The sequence below is a fragment of the Sus scrofa genome, chromosome 2, assembly GCF_000003025.6.
Source record: "Sus scrofa isolate TJ Tabasco breed Duroc chromosome 2, Sscrofa11.1, whole genome shotgun sequence".
NCBI lineage: Eukaryota > Metazoa > Chordata > Mammalia > Artiodactyla > Suidae > Sus > Sus scrofa.
Window position 1 is genome coordinate 151,281,692 of NC_010444.4, and position 17,337 is coordinate 151,299,028.

At 62.4% G+C, this 17,337-nt stretch overlaps 1 protein-coding gene across 8 annotated transcripts in view; it reads right to left on the reverse strand.

The window, feature by feature from the left end:
* CAMK2A (calcium/calmodulin dependent protein kinase II alpha) overlaps positions 1-17,337 on the reverse strand; it is a 105,552-nt gene that overhangs the window by 33,336 nt on the left and 54,879 nt on the right. For 6 of the 8 annotated variants that reach the window (XM_021085017.1, XM_003354356.4, XM_021085018.1 and 3 more), the window contains 3 exons: positions 13,053-13,147; positions 6,577-6,636; positions 679-733 (listed from right to left, as the gene is read on the reverse strand). In XM_021085017.1, the coding sequence (XP_020940676.1) occupies positions 679-733; positions 6,577-6,636; positions 13,053-13,147 (210 nt within the window). Of the gene's footprint in view, positions 1-678; positions 734-5,417; positions 5,634-6,576; positions 6,637-13,052; positions 13,148-17,337 lie in introns of those variants that run through there. The other 2 variants (XM_021085021.1, XM_021085020.1) reach the window with 2 other exon arrangements.

A 17,337-nucleotide genomic window follows, 5' to 3' on the forward strand; every position in this document is an offset into this window, starting at 1 on the left:
TATGTCATTAATTAATTAATTTGCTTTTTAGGGCCACACCCATGGCCTATGTAGGTTCCCAGGCTAGGGGTCGAGTTGGAGGTACAGCTGCCGGCCTACACCACAGCCGCAGCAACACCAGATCTTTAACCCACTGCACGAGGCCAGGGATCGAACCCACGTCCTTGCCGGTACCCGTCAGATTCGTTTCTGCTGCGCCACAACGGGGACTCGGAGACGGTTACTTTTTAGAGTAGCTCTAGGTTTACAGCAAAATCGAGCAGAAGGGACCCAGTTTCCCACAAACCCTCTGCCCCCACGGGGAGCGTTGCTCCCCTGTGGTCCCGAGTGCTGTTTGTCACAGATGAGACCGGAGGCGCTGAGCCCTGTCAGTGCGTGACTGCTTTTCATTCAATGGACTAACTTCAAAAACTTTAAATTTATTCCAAAAGGAAACTTTCTATCCCCACCAGAAATGGAACACCACCACCACCAGCCGCGAATAGAAACACAACTAAATATATGGGGACGAGAGTTAAAAGCGTTTGCTGGTGTGTCAGGAAACCGCCTGCCCCGCGCGGGGGGCGGGCCTGCCGCATCTGGGGAGACTCCGTCTCAGAAGAGGGCCGGGACCCAGCGAGACCCCCCCCCAAGGCCGTCCCCACCCTCTGCACCTCTGGGGGCGGGGGGCAGACTCACAGGTCGAAGATCAGGTAGTGGTGCCCCTCCTCGGAGATGCTGTCATGAAGCCGGACTGCAGGAGGGCCAAGGCCACCGGTTACACAGCACACGCGCCCCCGCCCAGCCCCCCGCTCGCCCCCATGGCCAGCGATGCCCCCGCGGAGAATCGCTGAGCACGGCCCGTCACCGGGCGCTCTGACACGTACAGCCGAGCCGAGGCTCCCTGACCTCCGGCATCCCCGGAAGAGGCCCGGCTTCAGGACTAAAGACCCCGGCTCTGCTCCAGGTGGGTCCCCTCCCCTTCAACCCTCGGCTTCCCTGCGGGGCAGGCCGGCCACGGAAACAGCCTGCGGCCCAAATAGCAGCCACCTGCTCGCTGTGTGACTTTGGCCGAGGGGCTACACCTTTCTGAGCCGTGCGTTCTTTGTCTGCCCCAGGAGGACGAACCTCCTGGCCTTGCAGGCTCGTGGTGAGAACTCCCTGGGGCGCGCGGTCGGCGCCGGCTCCGGCTGGCCCTGAGGGTCCAGGCCTGAGTTGGGGACAGCGCCGGTGGAGGAGGGCCTGCCCGCGGCCCCTGCCCTCTGGCGCGCTGGAGACGCTGGCACCTCATCCACCAGCAACAGAGGCAAAGCCCCCGGAGCCCCGAGCTGCCGAGATTACCCTCTGAGCCTCTGGGAGGAGGAGCCCGAGGCCTGCCCGCCCAGGGCCTGCCTCCCTTCGCCACAACCTAAAATGTCCGTGGAGGGCGAGGGCTGGCACATTTATGCGACGTCGCACAACGGACAGCGACCCAGCCGTTACCATAAGGCGGCAGTTTTGTATCCACTGGCTCGGAATCATCTGGAAATTCTGTGGTTTGGTGGAAAAGCAAAGGGCAAGGCAGCGTGCACGGTCCTCTTTCAAAAGGACGTATCTCAGCTTGTGTGTGGCACAAACCGCTCCGGCCGGGTATAGAGCTGTGCGCCTTGACGGCGCGCCGAGGAGGGTACTGGGGCAGCGGGGCTGTGGGTTGGCGAGACGTCTCACTCTGAGCCCTGGCGCCCTCCAAGTTCCTGCCGCGGGTCTATTTCTGACCCAGTACCGAGCCCCCTAGCTTATGGCGCTAGTATCTCACATACGGTTTGGAGAGGCAGGCATCCAATACCCCGGAGGGGTACCCACCTTGGGGGAGGGGAGATGGGGGCCCGAGATGGTGGGTGAAGGGGGCACCTATTTAAATTTTTAAAAATTGTTAGGAGTTCCTGCTGTGGTACCCCGGGATCAGTGGTGTTCCTGGAGTGTTTCAATGCCCAGCCCTGCACAGGGGGTGAAGGCTCCAGCATTGCTGCAGCTGCAGTGTAGGTCGCAGCTGCAGCTTGGATCTGAAACCTGGCCAGGGAACTCCAGTGGGGCAGTGGAGCAGACAAAAAGAAAAAAAGAAGTTTATGGTTTTAAAAAATTTTTAATCTTAAATGATATATATATTTGGGGGGGGGTTTAGGGCAGCACCCGCAGCATATGGAGGTTCCCAGGCTAGGGGTTGAATCGGAGGTGTAGCTGCCGGCCTGCACCACAGCCACAGCCACCCAGGATCGGAGCCTCGTCTTCGACCTACACCACAGCTCACAGATCCTTAACCTGCTGAGCGAGGCCAGGGATCCAACCCGCAACCTCATGGTTCCTAGTCGGATTCGTTAACCACTGAGCCACGACGGGAACTCCTATGGCCTCTGTCTTTAATCTGTTTCAATTTATAATGCATTTCAAAGCAAAGCCAGGCTTGCCTTTGGAAACGTACAGGTGCTCTGAACTGGGCACCCTGCATGTCTTGGGTGCAGAATCTGACATCCCTGCACTGGTGTCCTGCCCAGGTCCTCTTTACCAAGTTGGCACAGCCATCCTGCAGCTGCGGCAGGTGGGCTAACAGCTCTCTGGAGAACGGCCTGCTGCTGACGGAGCCACTCTGCCCCCAAGGTTGGCTCCAGCCTCCAGACGACGATGGAGTAACGTGGGGAGACGGGGTCCCTGCAAAGAGCCAGTCTCCTTGCCCCCAGGAGGGGCAACTCCAGGATGGGGTTTATGGTCCAGGAGTCGCCCCACTCCCCACCCACCCCGGGATCAGGTCACAGTTGGACTCGACTGGCGGCTACATTCCTGCTCAGTTCCTCCCTGGCTCTCTTCCCTCACAGCGCCCCCTCCCCCCTGGGAGCAGACCCTCAGCAAACCAGAGGCAGCGGAATCCCTGCCTCAGGCTCCGCTTATAGAAACCTGACCTGAGAAGGTGCACATGGGAGGGCATCAAATAGCACCTGGGAGCCTGGGCCACCCATGTTGGCTCTATTTGCTGAGCTCAGAGGAGATGCTTGTCTCCTCACTTGCCCGCTGCAGACCTGCACCCCTCGGGTATCCCAGTCAAGGTGTGGAAAAGACCCCTTACTCCCAGAGCATCCTTAGCGCGCAGAGCCCGCCTTGCCTGCCCGCTCAGGCCTTTGAGCCTTTAATGGCTCTTTCCTGACTGCGAGGAGCCCTGAGAAGCCAGGCTGCATCCTGACCATCAGAGGGCTTTCAGAACCGGGTCACAGCCATCTGGGAGGCGCTCCTTGAAGACTGGGGCCAAGGCCCAGCCTGCAGGAGCCTCAGCCCCTTCTGGAGAAGCTCCTCAGGACCCAGGGAAGTGGACAGAATGGGTGTGGGGGTGGTGTCTGCACAGCTGAGTCTAGTCAGCTGGTGCCTTTGTGCGGACTGTGAAAGCCTGAAAGCCGGCCCTCTGAGCGTCCAGGCGAAGGGCCTGTGCACTGGACTCCAGCCCCCACCTGCGGGACGGTGCTCGCGTTGGCTTCAGTCCGCCAGAGGTGGCTGCATCAGGGCTCCCAGCCCAGGAGGCAGGCTTCTCTCAGTGCCGTTCCACCCACAAAACCTCCCCTCCCACCGGTGGAAAAACACAGCCTAGAACCCAAGAGGGAAGGAGTCAAAGGCCGTGGGCCGTGAGAGTCTCGCCCTGTGGAGACTCGGCGCCCTGGGCTCCGTGATTTATGCTGTCGCTGCCTGACATTTGAACACGTGTCCTAGAACAAACACATCTGCAACCTAGTTTTCATCTGTGTGGCTGGAGTCGGGAAGTTCTGACCTCCCGTCACATTTCCAGCAGTCACCGTTTTTTCCCTGGAAACGGAAGGGTCCTATTGTCCCCCGGCCACTGCCCCTGACGTTCACACAAGGACAGAGAACCTGGGCTCTGTCTGCAGTCAGCCTCGCTGGGTTTCCCTCCCAGCTCCACCTCTCAGCTGCTGTGTAACCTGGAGCAAGTGACGTGACCTCCGTGAGCCTCTTCTCCCGGTGGCACCGGACCGCTGTGGGTACCGCGAGGATGCTCGCGAGGCGTGCAGCGCAGCGCCCGGCGCTGGGAAGAATCTCAGAGACCAGCACACTCTCATCCTCACCCTCAACCAGCCTCACTTGCCCTGGACGCCCCAAGTCACCTGCTAAGCTTTCAGCTCGGCTCCTGCCCCCCGGGGTGGTGTGGGGTGGGGGTGGGCGGGTCTGCCTTATCAGCAGGTGCTAATGATGCAGAGGGTGGGCCACTGTCTCCCCAGTACAGAATCTAGGAAGTCAATGCTTTGGGCTCCCAGCTGGACCCACCTCTGCTGAGGCAGGGACCTCTGGGATCAGGGCCCTGGGGACTGGGCAGTGGCCACACGCAGGCAGCAGCCAGTGATCTGGCTGGACTTTCCAAGCAGGCTGAGTAGGACTCAGCCTGGTTTCTCTGGGTTCTGACCCACCTCTCAGGTTCTGTAGACACATCTGGACCTCTTTGCCCGCCTTTGGGCAAATTACAGTCTGCTTTGAACGGAGGAACTTGGAGGCTCAGGAAACGGAACCCTGGAAGGACCGTTCCAGCCCTGACAACGGCTTCAGGCTTGCCCAGGCACCTTCCCGTTCCGGGTTTCGGCTCTGCTCCCCACGCCCCGTCCGCTGGCCACCTCACCAGCCTCTCGGTCTCATTTCCTCTGAACATCCTCAGAGACCAGCAGAGGCGCTGGCACACGATAGGGCCTCAGATGCCCTTGACATTAGACGGACCAACGAAAGCGTAAAAGACTCAACCATGGGTGCCTTTTCTGAGATGTCACCACGAGCCAGGCCTGTGCCAAGGGCTGTGCTTGCAATAGTTCATTCAACCCTCCCAACAGTTCTACAAAGCGGGTACCATGCGTATGTGCTTATTTCACGGAGGAGGATGTGGAGTCTGACAGGCACACAGCCCGCCCAAGCTCGAGCAGCGAGTAGAAGGCAGAGCTGGCATTTGAACCTGGGTGCCCTGACTATCTTAACTACCGTGTTACCTGTAGCACCCCAAACTGAGGACCCCAAATCCTGAAGGCTCAGAGGAACGAGAATTACGTGAAGACCCAGGCAGGAGGCTAAGCCGTCAGGTAATGTTCTGGGGGGCGTGTGGGCTGAGAAAAGGGGCGCAGCCTCGTGATCATGCAGCAGTTACAGGGGCACACACTGAACTGCGCTTGATTTGACCATCGCAGCCCGACAAGGTGTATCATTTCCATTTTTCCAGAGGAGAAGCTGAGCTGCAGAGCAGTGAAGCAGCCTGTCCTCAGCCACTCAGTCCTGAAGCAGCAAACCCAGGATTTGAGCTGCAGTCTCTTGGCCCCTTACTGCGCCCCGTCGGAGCTGGGAATGAGCAGAAGGAGACGGCAGCTCTGACCTGAGAGAGCCCTGTGCACACGCATACATGCCACACACACGCACACACACACTCCTACCTCCAGGGCTGAAGGCCTTTCTAAGAACCACGGGATTTGAGAGTCAGAGGGCGCTCCCAACGCCCCCACCCCCACCTTGTGCGTCTGGGGGAGGGGAGGCCCAGGGGAGAAGCTTCCTAAGGCCACTGCGGGGCAGGGCTGGGGCCACCCAGGGTTGCTCTCCTCCAGCTGCCTTGCGCCCCTCTCTGATTCTGGCCCTGGAGCCTCGGCGGCTGTGTGTGCCGCTCTGCCCGCCTCCCAGGCACAGGGACTAGGAGGTGCCTTCTGGGTATAAATAGCAGACAGAGATGCCTCTCTCCAGAAGGAGAATTAACCCTTGGGGCCCTGGCAGATGCGTGTCTCCTGTGGGGGAAGGCGTGGGGCTCTCGGAGTCGGAGTGTGATTTCTCAGAGGCCCTGGGACCTCGCTCCTTAGGTGGGCAGGGAGCCAGCTGCCTTGGCACCACCCTGGAGTGTGTCAGACACACAAAACCTCAGGCCCCAGCCAGACCTGTTCAACTAGCACCTGCCTGTGAGCGAGCTGCCCGGCTGGTCCCTCTCCGTGTGAGGATGGGGACAGGGGGCTCCGAGGGGCCCTGCTCCTACCCAAGGTCACGCAGCCATTCCCTGACAAGCCGCATCTGGAACCTGCATCCCCTCGGCTCCATGACTCAGAACCCGCCAGGCAGGGATGCACCCTCAGTGGGGCGGGGCGGGGGAGGGGGCACCACGCCACCCACTCTGGCTCAGCCTCTCCACGCAGCCTGGGCCCGGTCCACCCGGGGGCAGGGGCTGCCTTGAGGCTTGTCTCAGAGAGGCCGCGGCTGGTGCCACAAGTCTGGGCAGGCGGGCATGGCCATGGTGCCAGGCTGACTCAGCATGGGGGTGGGCCTGGGGAGTGGGCTGCACTGGTCAAGGCCAAGCTTGGCCTATTTTCAGCTCTCAGAGCTTCGGGAGCTTTCCAGAAACAGCTTTTCTGAAGGAGGCTGCCGGCTGCGTGAGCGGGGAGGAGGGGCCCCTCTTCACCTTCCCCGCAACCCAGCTGCTCGCTGTGGGGTGTGGAAGCCGCACCAACACCCCTCTCTCCCCTCTGCTGCTGCCCAGGCCTGAAAGAGAGCAGCTGCCCCCACACCCCGCAAACACCCGCCAGCCCCCCGCACCCTCGCCCATCCCCCACTCACCAATGTTGGGGTGCTTCAGCAGGCGGCAGATGCGGGCTTCCCGCTCCAGCTTCTGGTGATCTGAAACGCAGATGCCCAGCTGAGCCCAGGCGAGGGGACCTCCAGCCGCCCCACCTCTCCCTCCTGGCAGCCCCAGGTGGCCACCACCTCCCAGGACGGCCCCGGGCCTGGGCACACTGGCCTCTTGGGAGAACCCGGGGCTCTCTGCAAAGGTGGGGATGCAGGGGAGAGAAGGGCAGGGGTCGTGGTGCCTCAGACGAACCCCCCTCCTCTGGGCCTCAGCTTCCAGGGCTCTCAAAGGAGGGGCATTAGAGCCAAGCTCCGAGCGGCCTGGGATACCCCCACCCCACATGGGGCTCCGGCCGCACCCCCTGCAGCCTTGCCCCTCACGCTGCACCCCAGCTGGACCCAAATGCTGAACCTCAGTTCTGCAGGCACCCTCTGCTCAGCCCGCACCCCAGGGCCTTTGCGCCTGCCCTTCACCTGCCATCCTGCCGCGGCGCCCGCCCTGACGGCCACATGGGCAGGGGCCCCGGATAGCACGCCCCACTCTGTCTCAGGAATGCTGCAGTCCTGAGGGCAAGGACTCAGTCTCCCTTATAGCCCTGGCGCCGACCCACATGCCTGGCACGTGGTAGGTGCCGAATACATAACTGAACAGACGACCAGTCGACTGAGTGAAGCTTTCTAAGTCAGGGGCGTTCTCTGCAGGAGAAGCACTGCGTTAATTCACACAAGCTGGCTCCCTTGAGAGGACGCGGGGCCAGGACGCAGAGCGCCCCAAAGACCCTGAGGGTTTAACTTGCAGCCGCCCGGGGGCTCCCTGGGCCCTCCACCTGTTTCCCAGACTCCTGCCCGAACCCTCTGGTTCCCCCGCCCTCCAACACCACGGTCTCTGTCTCTGGGGCTGCGGGGAGCAGTCCTGCCTACGACCCTTCAGTCCCCTAATGTGCCTGGCCTGTGGGCATCACCGCACCCACTTATGCTTTCCTCAACTCCCTTTTTGGTGCTTTAATTCGGTATTGAATGCCTTGGTTTTTGTTTTGTTTTGTTTTAATGTAACCAAAGGGGCCAGTCACAAATGCAGAATGCTGACTGTGCCACGCGGTCTGCAGAGCACTTTATATGCCTCTCAAGCCCTGCCCACCAGCCTCCGAGGGTGGAGCTCCCACTGTGCTGGCTTTTGGCAGGGGCGGGTGGGGGCAGGAAACGGAGGCTCAGAGAGGTTAGGTGCCCGGTCACCCTGTGGCCAGCAGTGGAGCTGCGTTTGTACCCAGGCAGGGGGAGCTTTAAAACCCTGCGCTGCCCCGACTCAGCACCACCCTCCCCAGTCAGGGCTCACAGGAGGGAAGGCACACAGGCACTCAGAGGCAGCGCAGGCCTGGAGCCCCGATCTCTGAATGGCTCCTCCAGAGCAGGTGGGTACAGGGAGGGCGATGAGGCTGGTGGACGTTCCAGCCTGTCCCCAGGCAGCCAGCCTCCATTACAGCATCACTAGCTGTCCTCCGGGGGCTGCAGACGCCAAGATCAATGCTGAGACGTGGCTTTCCGACCAGCAAAGCAATTAAGCATGACCCTCTTTTGCAGAAGGCAAGCCCCACTCCCAGGCTGAAGGCGGCCGCAGGGCAGCGGCGGGGAGGCTGGTGCGGGTTGGGGGGCTTCCCCTGCTTCTCCCTCGCTCTCTGCCTCCTTCCCTGTCCTCCCAGGCATGGGGGGGGGCGTCCTGAGCGAAGAGGGGGGATCCCCAGCAAGAGCGGCCCAAGGGCCCCCCGTACCATACCGTGTCCCCACCGCCACACATCCCCAGCAGAACCAGACACCAGGCAGCTCAAAGCGGGGCCTGGCAGAGGGGGCTGGGAGCCTCCTGGCCCAGGCTGCACACTCAGGGGGCCGAGCACCTACACCCGGAAGGCGGACGTTTTCTCCCCATGAGGTCGCCGGGGGCAGAGTCACACTGACAGGACTGAGGGACGCAAACCGCCCCAGGGCGTCGGGCGCGCAGCTGGTTCCAGACCTCGCGGCTGCAAAGGCTCCGAACTCATCGTCTTTCTAAACCTTATAATCGTGTCCGTGCAATGATACTGCACGGCAACTTCCCCTGTGCAAAGCGTTCATCTGTTGGAAGTAAACATACTTTATACATGAATTTTTGTAACGCTGAAGTGTTTTCATTTTCTAATATCCAAGGAACCTCAAGAAACATAGGCCTGAGCTCCTCTCGGCCGTGGAGGACGCGCTCCGTCCCACAGACGGGGAGCCCGAGCCCAGTGAGGAAGGACCCATCTCTCTACCAAAACCCAGGTGGGCAGAAGGCTTCTTTCAGCTCAGCGCGCGGAGGAGGCGCTGCTGAAGGCTCCCCACAGCCCGCGGCCGCTTGTTAAAATGTAAATCAGATCCCGTCACCCCCAAACTTTCGCCAGCTTCCTAATGTGCACAGAACACCGTCCGGGCTCCCCAGCCATCCAGCAACACCGTCGGGGTCCTGCCTCGTCTCGGCCGGAAGCTCCAGCCGCACGGGCCCCTCAGTGCCCCGAGAGCCCGTTCCCAGCCCTGGGCCTTCACACTCGTGTGTCCTCTGCCCGAAACCCCTTCCTCCTCACCGTCTCAGGGCTACGCACCCACCCCCAGACAAGGAGGGTCCTGACACAAGGCCACCTTCTCAGAGAGTTTTCCCGGCTGCCTTTTCTGAAAGTCCCTCCAGCCCCATCATTTCCCTGTTACCCGCTCTGACTTTTTTTTAAGGGCCGCACCCCTGACATGCGGAGGTTCCCAGACTAGGAATCAAATCAGAGCTGCAGCCACCAGCCTATACCACAGCCACCGCCACGCGGGATCTGAGCTGCATCTGTGACCGACACACGGCTCAGGGCAACACTGGATCCTTAACCCCCTGAGCGAGGCCAGGGATCAAACCTGTGTCCTCATGGCTACTAGTTGGGTTTGTTTCTGCTGCGCCACGACAGGAACTCCTGATTTTCTGTGTAACACTCATCACCATCTGAGGTTACCCAGACTACCTGGGTATTTAATGTGTTTTTCAGGCTCCCCGAGCAAACAGTGTCGCGAGAGCAAGACCTTGTCCGTTGGTCTCCACCGTGTTCCCAGGGCCTGCAGCCACCCAGCGGCTTGTCCAAGTTCCCGCGGCCCCGGAGCCGCAAGCTGGGATCGCAGCCGCAGTCACAATGAGCGCGCTACCTCGCCTCCTGTCCTGGTGACGGGTGGGTCAGCCCGGCCAGGCCAGGGGAGCCCCGCGACACCGAGCCGCCCGGGGACCGGGGGCCTGCTCCCAGCGCCCTTAAGGAGGGAAGCCTGTGAAACGTCTCCCTCCCTCCCTGGGGCCGGCCTCCTGGCTGCTGGGGTTCAGGGGTCGGCCCTGCCCAGGGCTCGACAGGCAACGGGCGGGTGGAAATCCTGGGGAGCCTGGTCCCGGGGGTGGGCCGGGCGGCCGGGCAGGGCAGGGCCTGGGCAAGGGCAGCCAGGCAGCCCGAGGGCCCTGCCTGCGGGGAGGTGGGCTCCAGCAGGCGGGCGGGCAGCAGAATATTGGCTGGGAGCACAGGAACCCGGGCAGAAAAGAGACCCTGAGTCTCGGGACAGGAACTGCCCCTTCCCCACAGGGCTTTGGCTACTCAGCGTCCGCGGCGTCGGGAGGCTTTGGGGAAGTCAGCTCGACGACCCAGAGCGCCAGGCCGGCTGGAGAGGGAGACGAGAAAGACGGAGAAGATGTGTCTCCCCGCCTCCTCCCGGGCTCCCTTGCACGGACCGGAAGCGCAGAGGCACCCGGGGTCCTGGGGGCTGGGGCCAGGGAGCCGAGGAGGTGACCCCTCCATGCTGGGATGGACAGTGGGAGCCGTGGAGGTCGCCACATGGGGCCCGTCCCCTCTGGTGGCAGCAGCCACGTCCAGGCGCCCGCATGCCCTGAAATGTTGATGAAGCCTGTGTGTGGGCCGCTTGGTGAGGCTGAGGCTCGGAAGCATCCAGAGCCCCTGGCAGGGAGTGTGTACTCGCTGCTGTGCCTGCTGACACAGGACTTCTATAAACGCAGGCGCTTGGGCCTCACCCACTGAGTCCCCCACCCTCAGGCTAAAACTGGGGCGGCTGCATCTTTCAAAGGCTCCTGGGGGGATTGGGCAGGGATTGGGCAGGAAAATATTTTCACCTTTCATTTCATGTCTTTATGGCTTCTCGGAGTTGTTTATACTCTGAGCATTTTATATAAAAGAGTAAGTTAAAAATACATACACAAAATATCTCCTGGGTTTGGGCCCGTGGGGAAGGGGAAGCCACAGCTCTCTGCGGGGGGCGCGGATGCCTGCCGGGAGCTGCCGAAGGCACCGGGGGTGCCAGCAGGAGAAGCTCCGAGTGTGTTGCCAAATATTCAACATCAAACCGCTCGCCCCCCCAGGCCCCGTGAGTGGCAAACAAAGACTCTGCTCACAGCAGCTCTACCCTCCTCCCCCGCGGGGGAGAAGCGCCTTGGCAGCTGGCAGTTTCCCCTGAGAACCTCCCCACTGCCACCCTCACATTCACCTGGGCCTGGCACTTCCTCCCAGGGGGTCAAAGGGCCACAAATGGCCAGAGGCACTGCCCGGCATCTCCCAGAGTCTACACCACCCTGGGGAACCTTCTAGAAAAGACCCAATGCCCCTTCCGCTCCCCTGCCCCCAAAAGCCTGTCTGTCCGTCGCGTGCGTGTGTGGATGTGGTGCTGTCTGGGGAACTGGCCCTGCATCCAGGGAGGACCTTGGCTCCTGTCCTTTCGTCTGGGGGGACCCAAGCTGTCACCCCAGGCTGTGGTCATCACCTCATTTGATGACCAGGGACTCTAAGTACAGAGAGGGGAGACCAGAGACCACCAGTCACACAGCAACGGCAAAGGGGAGGCGGCCCTCCTGCCCACCCTGCCCGCTGCCCCGGCTGGGCCCCTCTCGCCCTCCCCACCAGAGCGCCCCCAGCCCCGGCCCCGGCTCTCCTCGCAGGACGCTGGTCTGCCTCGTGCGGCACCGGCTAACTAGCCCGTGCTCCAGGCTCCCGGCCACGCCGAGCGAGACACAGCAAAGCAGAAGCGCACGGCCGACACGGAACCTGCTGGGCCCCCGCCCGGCCTCTCCCATGCCACCCACACCACGGGCCGCTCGGTCCCCACCTCGCCCATCAGAGTGGCTCCCGTCCGCCCCGGGGGACCCCAAGGCAGCTCAGACCCACCGTGCAGAGCGGGACCTTCGAAGACCACCCTTCCCCACCCGCCGACCACGGCCACCAGCACCACCGCCCGAACCCCGCGCTCAGGGCAAGAGGCGGCGCTCCTGAGCAGGCGACCCACGTTTTAGCGCACGGCCAGCGCCTCACTGAGGACACCCCCCCCCCCCGATTCCTTCCACTGGGAGTCACAGCCTCCCCTTGCAACCACCTGCGGGGGCCACCGGCACCGCTGATCGCCAACCACTTCCTAATTGGAATCACCTAGAAGTGGTTCCCACGCCCAGGTCACGGCGCAGACGTGCCAAATCCCGAGGTTGGGTGTGGGATCCAGGCCCGGCGCGCATCTGAAGCCAGGAGACTCCAGGACGAGGACTGGCTAGGAAGCCCCTGTTCAGGCGGGTCTTAGGGACCACAGGGTGGACAGGTTTGGCCGAAGCAGAGGGCACCTTCGACGCGTCCCCTCCTCTTGGTGCTCGTGCGCCAGAGGGAGACGGGTGGTGAACAAGGCCCCCAGCCGGCACATGGGATAAGACCAGGAGGGGAGAAGCCGCAGCAAAGGAAGACGCTGCCACATGGGAGCCCCTCAGACCTGCAGGTCCGGAGAGGCTCTCAAGGGGTGTGACCGACAAACACCACGTGCTCTCACGTCTGTGTGGAGTCTTAACAAAAGGGGTCGAAATAAACTTACTTGTGGAGCAGAAACAGACTCACAGACCTTGAAAGACTCACGGTTACCGAAGGGGACAGGCGGGGGGCTGGAGGGATGGACGGGGGTTTGGGATGGAAACGCTGGAAAATTAGGCTGTGATGATGGCTGTAGTTATAATAGAATTCATCGAATTATTACAAAAAAAAAAAAGGGATGTGACATTGAGCTGAGGCCTAAAGGCTGATGAAAGAGCCAATCCTGGAAGGAGCGGGGTCAGGGCACCCGGCCCGAGTGAACGGGAGGTGCAGAGGCCTGGCGCTGCGAGCGGAGGCGCGGGGCCGAAGAGCAGGGGGAGGAAGCCCACCCGGGACCTCGGTCTCCCCCTGGGGCGGGGGGGCTGCAGAGAGCCTGGCCTGCGAGGAGGCCGTGGGCCCAGCCTTGACTCCCAAGGGTGTGCCTGGCTTTGTGAGCACCCAGCACCCACCCACGGGGAGAAGAGCCCCCGCCTCTGGCGGCCGCATCGCCCTGGCGGGGGGCAAACCCAGGTCCTGGGTCCAACCCAAGGGGCAGAGGGAGGGTGACAGGAGGGGGGCCGGGGGTGGGGGCCCAGGCAGGGACCCGCCACCTACCTCTGGCCGAGAGCTTCTTAGTGTTGATGATCTTGGCAGCATATTCCTGGCCAGCCAGCACCTTCACGCACCTGCGCACCACGGAGAAGGCTCCCCTAGGGCAGAGGAGGCAGAGGCGGTGAGGGAGGGCTGCATCGAACTTCTTCCAAAAAAGACGTGACATTGTGCGGAGACCCCAGCAGACGCCGCGTGCCCCGCAGCAGCACCGCACCAGGAGGAGCCTCCTCTAGAGCCATGGCGCCCGTCGGAGCCGCACTGGCGGGACCTGGGGACAGACCAGGCCCGGGACCCAGGGGAAGCCGGGGGCTAAGTGTGAGGCGCTTTAGGCCTCGTGAGAGACGCGCCTTCAGAGTCGCAGTCAGGTACGTTCACCAGCTTCTGAAACGTTAGCATCGGGCCCTGTGAGAATCACAGAAACTGGGTCCCTGGAAATTCTTTGAGTAGGGAACACACGGGCATGGTACAAACTTCAAAAGATCCAAAAGTATCGGCAGTGAAAGACCCTATGCCAAGCCCCTTCCCAGAGCGCTTGGCACGGCCATCTCCCCAGCGCAGGCGGGGACCGGCCTTGCCTCTGCTCTTCGGCGCCCTCCCTTTGCCGAAACGTGTTTAGAGACCCTCTTCCACATCCAGCGCAAGGGGGTCCTTGCTCCTCCGTCCTGCGGCTGTCCCGCAACGGCCCCAGCCGTTCCCCGCTGCTGCTCACGGCCAGCGCTGCCCACAGGCCCTCCTACGGCCCCGCGTTACACTGCCCAGCTGTGCAGTGCCCGCAGGTAAACTCGAGGACTCGTTTTGTTTTGTTTTGTTTTTTGGTCTTTTTTGTCTTTTGAGGGCCACACCCGCGGCATTTGGAGATTTCCAGGCTAGGGGTCGAGTTGGAGCTGTAGCCGCCGGCCTACACCACAGCCACAGCCACGCCAGATCTGAGCCGCGTCTGCCACCTACAGCACAGCTCACGGCAACGCCGGATCCTGAACCCACGGAGCGAGGCCAGGGATCGAACCGGCATCCTCATGGTTACTGGCCGGGTCTGTCGACTGCTGAGCCACGATGGGAACTCCCACATTTCCAATTTTTAAATACTGGTACTTTATTCCAAAAAATTTAAACCTAGTATTTTGCCAAACGGAACTAGTCTGAGGTCACGCTCTGCCACCCAGATGCAGGGTCACATCCTCTACCACAGGGGTCATCTGATGCGACCCCTTCGTGTCCCAGAGGAGGTCCCGATCAGACGCGGACCGTGGCTTCCGCCCTAAGCACCCTCCCCGCAGGCCAGTGGCAAGGCCAGGTCCCTTGGGAGCCTCCCCAATCTTCATGTGCGTGGCAATCACCCAGGCCTCTGGCTAGAAGGCAACTTCTGATTCCTTAAGTGTGAAGCGGAGCCAAGACTATGGCTTCCGTGCAGCTCAAGGTCACGCAGCCAGTTACAGGCTGTACCGCGCCTACAACTCCGACATTTGCACCCCCAGGGCTGTGGCTTTGCCGCCGCCCAGCAAGCCTGCTGCTTCCCGGCCTGCACGTCGGGGGCCCACCACGGCCACGAGCCATCAGGTCCTCCCGCCTCCCGGGGCCTCTTCCATAAGCACACAGGCAGGCCCAAGTCACAGGGCCTCCCAGAGGTGCCCACCCTACCCAGGCAAGGACCCTCAGGTCCCTGCCCAGGGGAGGCCTCGATGCTCAGAAGCCCCAGGGAGAGGAGGTCTCGAGGGCCATTTCCAGGAAAGGTGCTGAGAACTGCAGGGGCGGGGGTGGGGGGTGGGGGGGGGGAGGGAGGAAGGGGGGAGGGAGGGGGGAGGTGCATCGTTTCTCCAGCGGAGAACAATCTACGGAAAGGCTTTGGATCAATGAGGGTCACACTGGCTGTTTCAGGACCCCTTTGGGGATCCCCTTTGGGGATCTTTGAAAAATGCATATTCCTAGGCTCTACCCAGACCCACCAAACCAGAATTTCTGGTGTGAGTCCGGCAATCTGTATTTTCCTTTAACACGCTGCCCAGGATATGGTTTCCCAGCCAGCTGGGTACTGCCCTGCCCGCTTCTGGGAATGAGTCCTGCTAGATGCCCACCTGGAATCAGCGCCCACGGGCCCTCAGGTGGGGCTCTGGGCAGAGACGCTGGGCAGGCCACGTGACCCTGGGCTCTGTCCCAGGAGCCGAGGACCTGAGAGCCTTGTCCGTCAAACAAGAGAGAGCACGCTTGCCGCACCTCCTCCTCAGAAGCCAGGGCCAGGCTTTTGCAAAGACCCAGGTTCTACCCAGGGGTGGACGTCTCGGCAGAGCAGCTGCAGGAACCCTGTCTCCCCGGAAGGGTAGCCTGTGCCTCAGGACGAAGCCACGTGCCCTTTTCTCTGGGGCAAAAGGATGCATGGACCTCGGCAGGGGCTCGGAAGGAGGCGTCTCCCCAGGCCAGGGCAAGGCCACGGACCCTGGCCTCTCTCACATGCAGGTGGGCCCTTCCTCCAAAGGCGGTTTCACCGCCGAGCTCCCTGACCCTGACGGCAGCCCTGCGGGGCGGGGGTCACGATCCCCCCCTTCACAGCTCGGGCGACCGCGATGCCTCAAGTGAGCAGGTGTATCCCCTGGAGGCGCGCAGAGAACCCCGTCACCTGCCCGTGTCCTTCCGACCCCGCCAAAGGCAGGAGAGTGTGACTCTTGAAAGCAGGGGCTCTGGGCTCCCGAAGCCTTGTGGTCTGATCACGACCGAGCCCCAACTGGGTGGTACTGAACGTGGCGCTTCACCCGTTCCCTCCCGTAAAACGGGGCAGTAATTACATCCGCGTCGCGTCACGGGGAGGTTCCGAGCGGTAACACGTGCGGAGCCGGCACAGAGATCCGCGGACGCGCGAGGGAAGGGCCAGGCCAGGAGCCTCGCTGTCCCTATGCGGCCCCGGGTTCCCGTCCACCACGGAAAGGCGGCTCCCTGCCCGCCTGCCCGCCCGGGGCTGGGGATCAGGAAGACGAGGCCCGAGGAGTGTCTCCAGCAGGGCTGAGCGTGGGCAGCGAGCCTGCAGCCCCGACTTCCTCCCTCTCTCATCTTTTGTTTTAAAAAAGGCATGTTCCTACATTCTCGTCCTGCGTGAGCGAGTGGCCACAGCCCAGCAGCCTTGGCAAAAGGAAGAGCCAGCCCACGCCTCCCACGGCCCTGAGCTGAGCAGGTGGCCAGTGGGTGGTGGGCGGGAGCCTGGGTACAGGACCGGGCAGAGAGGGGAGGAGGCCCGGGGCGGGGGCAGGGGCGGAGGGAGTGACGGTCGGAGGGAGGGATGAGGCCTGCCTGCGATGGCCTGCGGGGTGCCACGGGCTCAGGGCCGGGCTGCCCGCGGGGGTGCGTCAGCCACCTCTCAGGGCCCTGGGGCACGTGGCACCAAGAGGCTCTAGGTGTGACAAAGCACACATAGGGCGCCCTGGGTGTGAAGCGCGTACCCTCGCCCGGAGAGGCTCGCGGAACGCGGGCGGGAGGACCCGGGCCTCAGCCCAGTCGGCGGACCGGGGCAGGGTCTACCCCGCGCAGGCCTCAGCCCCTCGAGTGCAGCGGGCGCGCGGGCGGGCATGCGGGGCTAAGTGGCACAGAGGACTTTCTGCCCGCGAACACTCTAGAGCGGGGCTGTCCCGCAGAACTTTCTGTGACGATGGACACATCCTGTGCTGGCCACTGGGACAGCGGCCAGCCTCACACGGCCACAGGCACTGGAATGTGGCTCGTGGGACGGAAGAGCCTCTTTGGGGCTGCGCCTGGGGCAGAGGGAAGTTCCGGGGCTGGGGGGTCGATGCAGCGTTGCAGCTGCCGGCCGGCACCACAGCCACAGCGACACGGGACCCCCCATCCACGGAGCGAGGCCAGGGATCCGCGAGGCTCAGGGACACGGTGCTGGATCCTTAACCTGCTGAACCACGGTGGGGACTTCGAGAACTGAAGTTTTAATTTGACGTCATTTCAATCATCGGAGGTGGGCAGCGACCATCACATCGGACGATGAAGCCGTGTGTGCGATAAGAACAGCCGTCCTGAGCCAGGCCAAGCAGAGCTCCGGCCGTGGTTTGGCTGCTCACGAGCAGGTTGTTTAACCCCAGCAAGCCCAGCCCTTGCCCTGTAAGGTGTGGTGAGAACGGAACCCACCCCGAGCCATCGCTTCAAGGGCTCAGTGAGAGAGGAAGGGGTGCAGTGGGCTCAGCCCCGTCCCTGGAGGACGGCAATGCTCAGCAAACAGCGCCTTTTATAGGCATCATTATCTCCCAGCGACGAGAACAGCTGGCATCAGCAGCAGCAAAATGGACCTGGTTTGCCA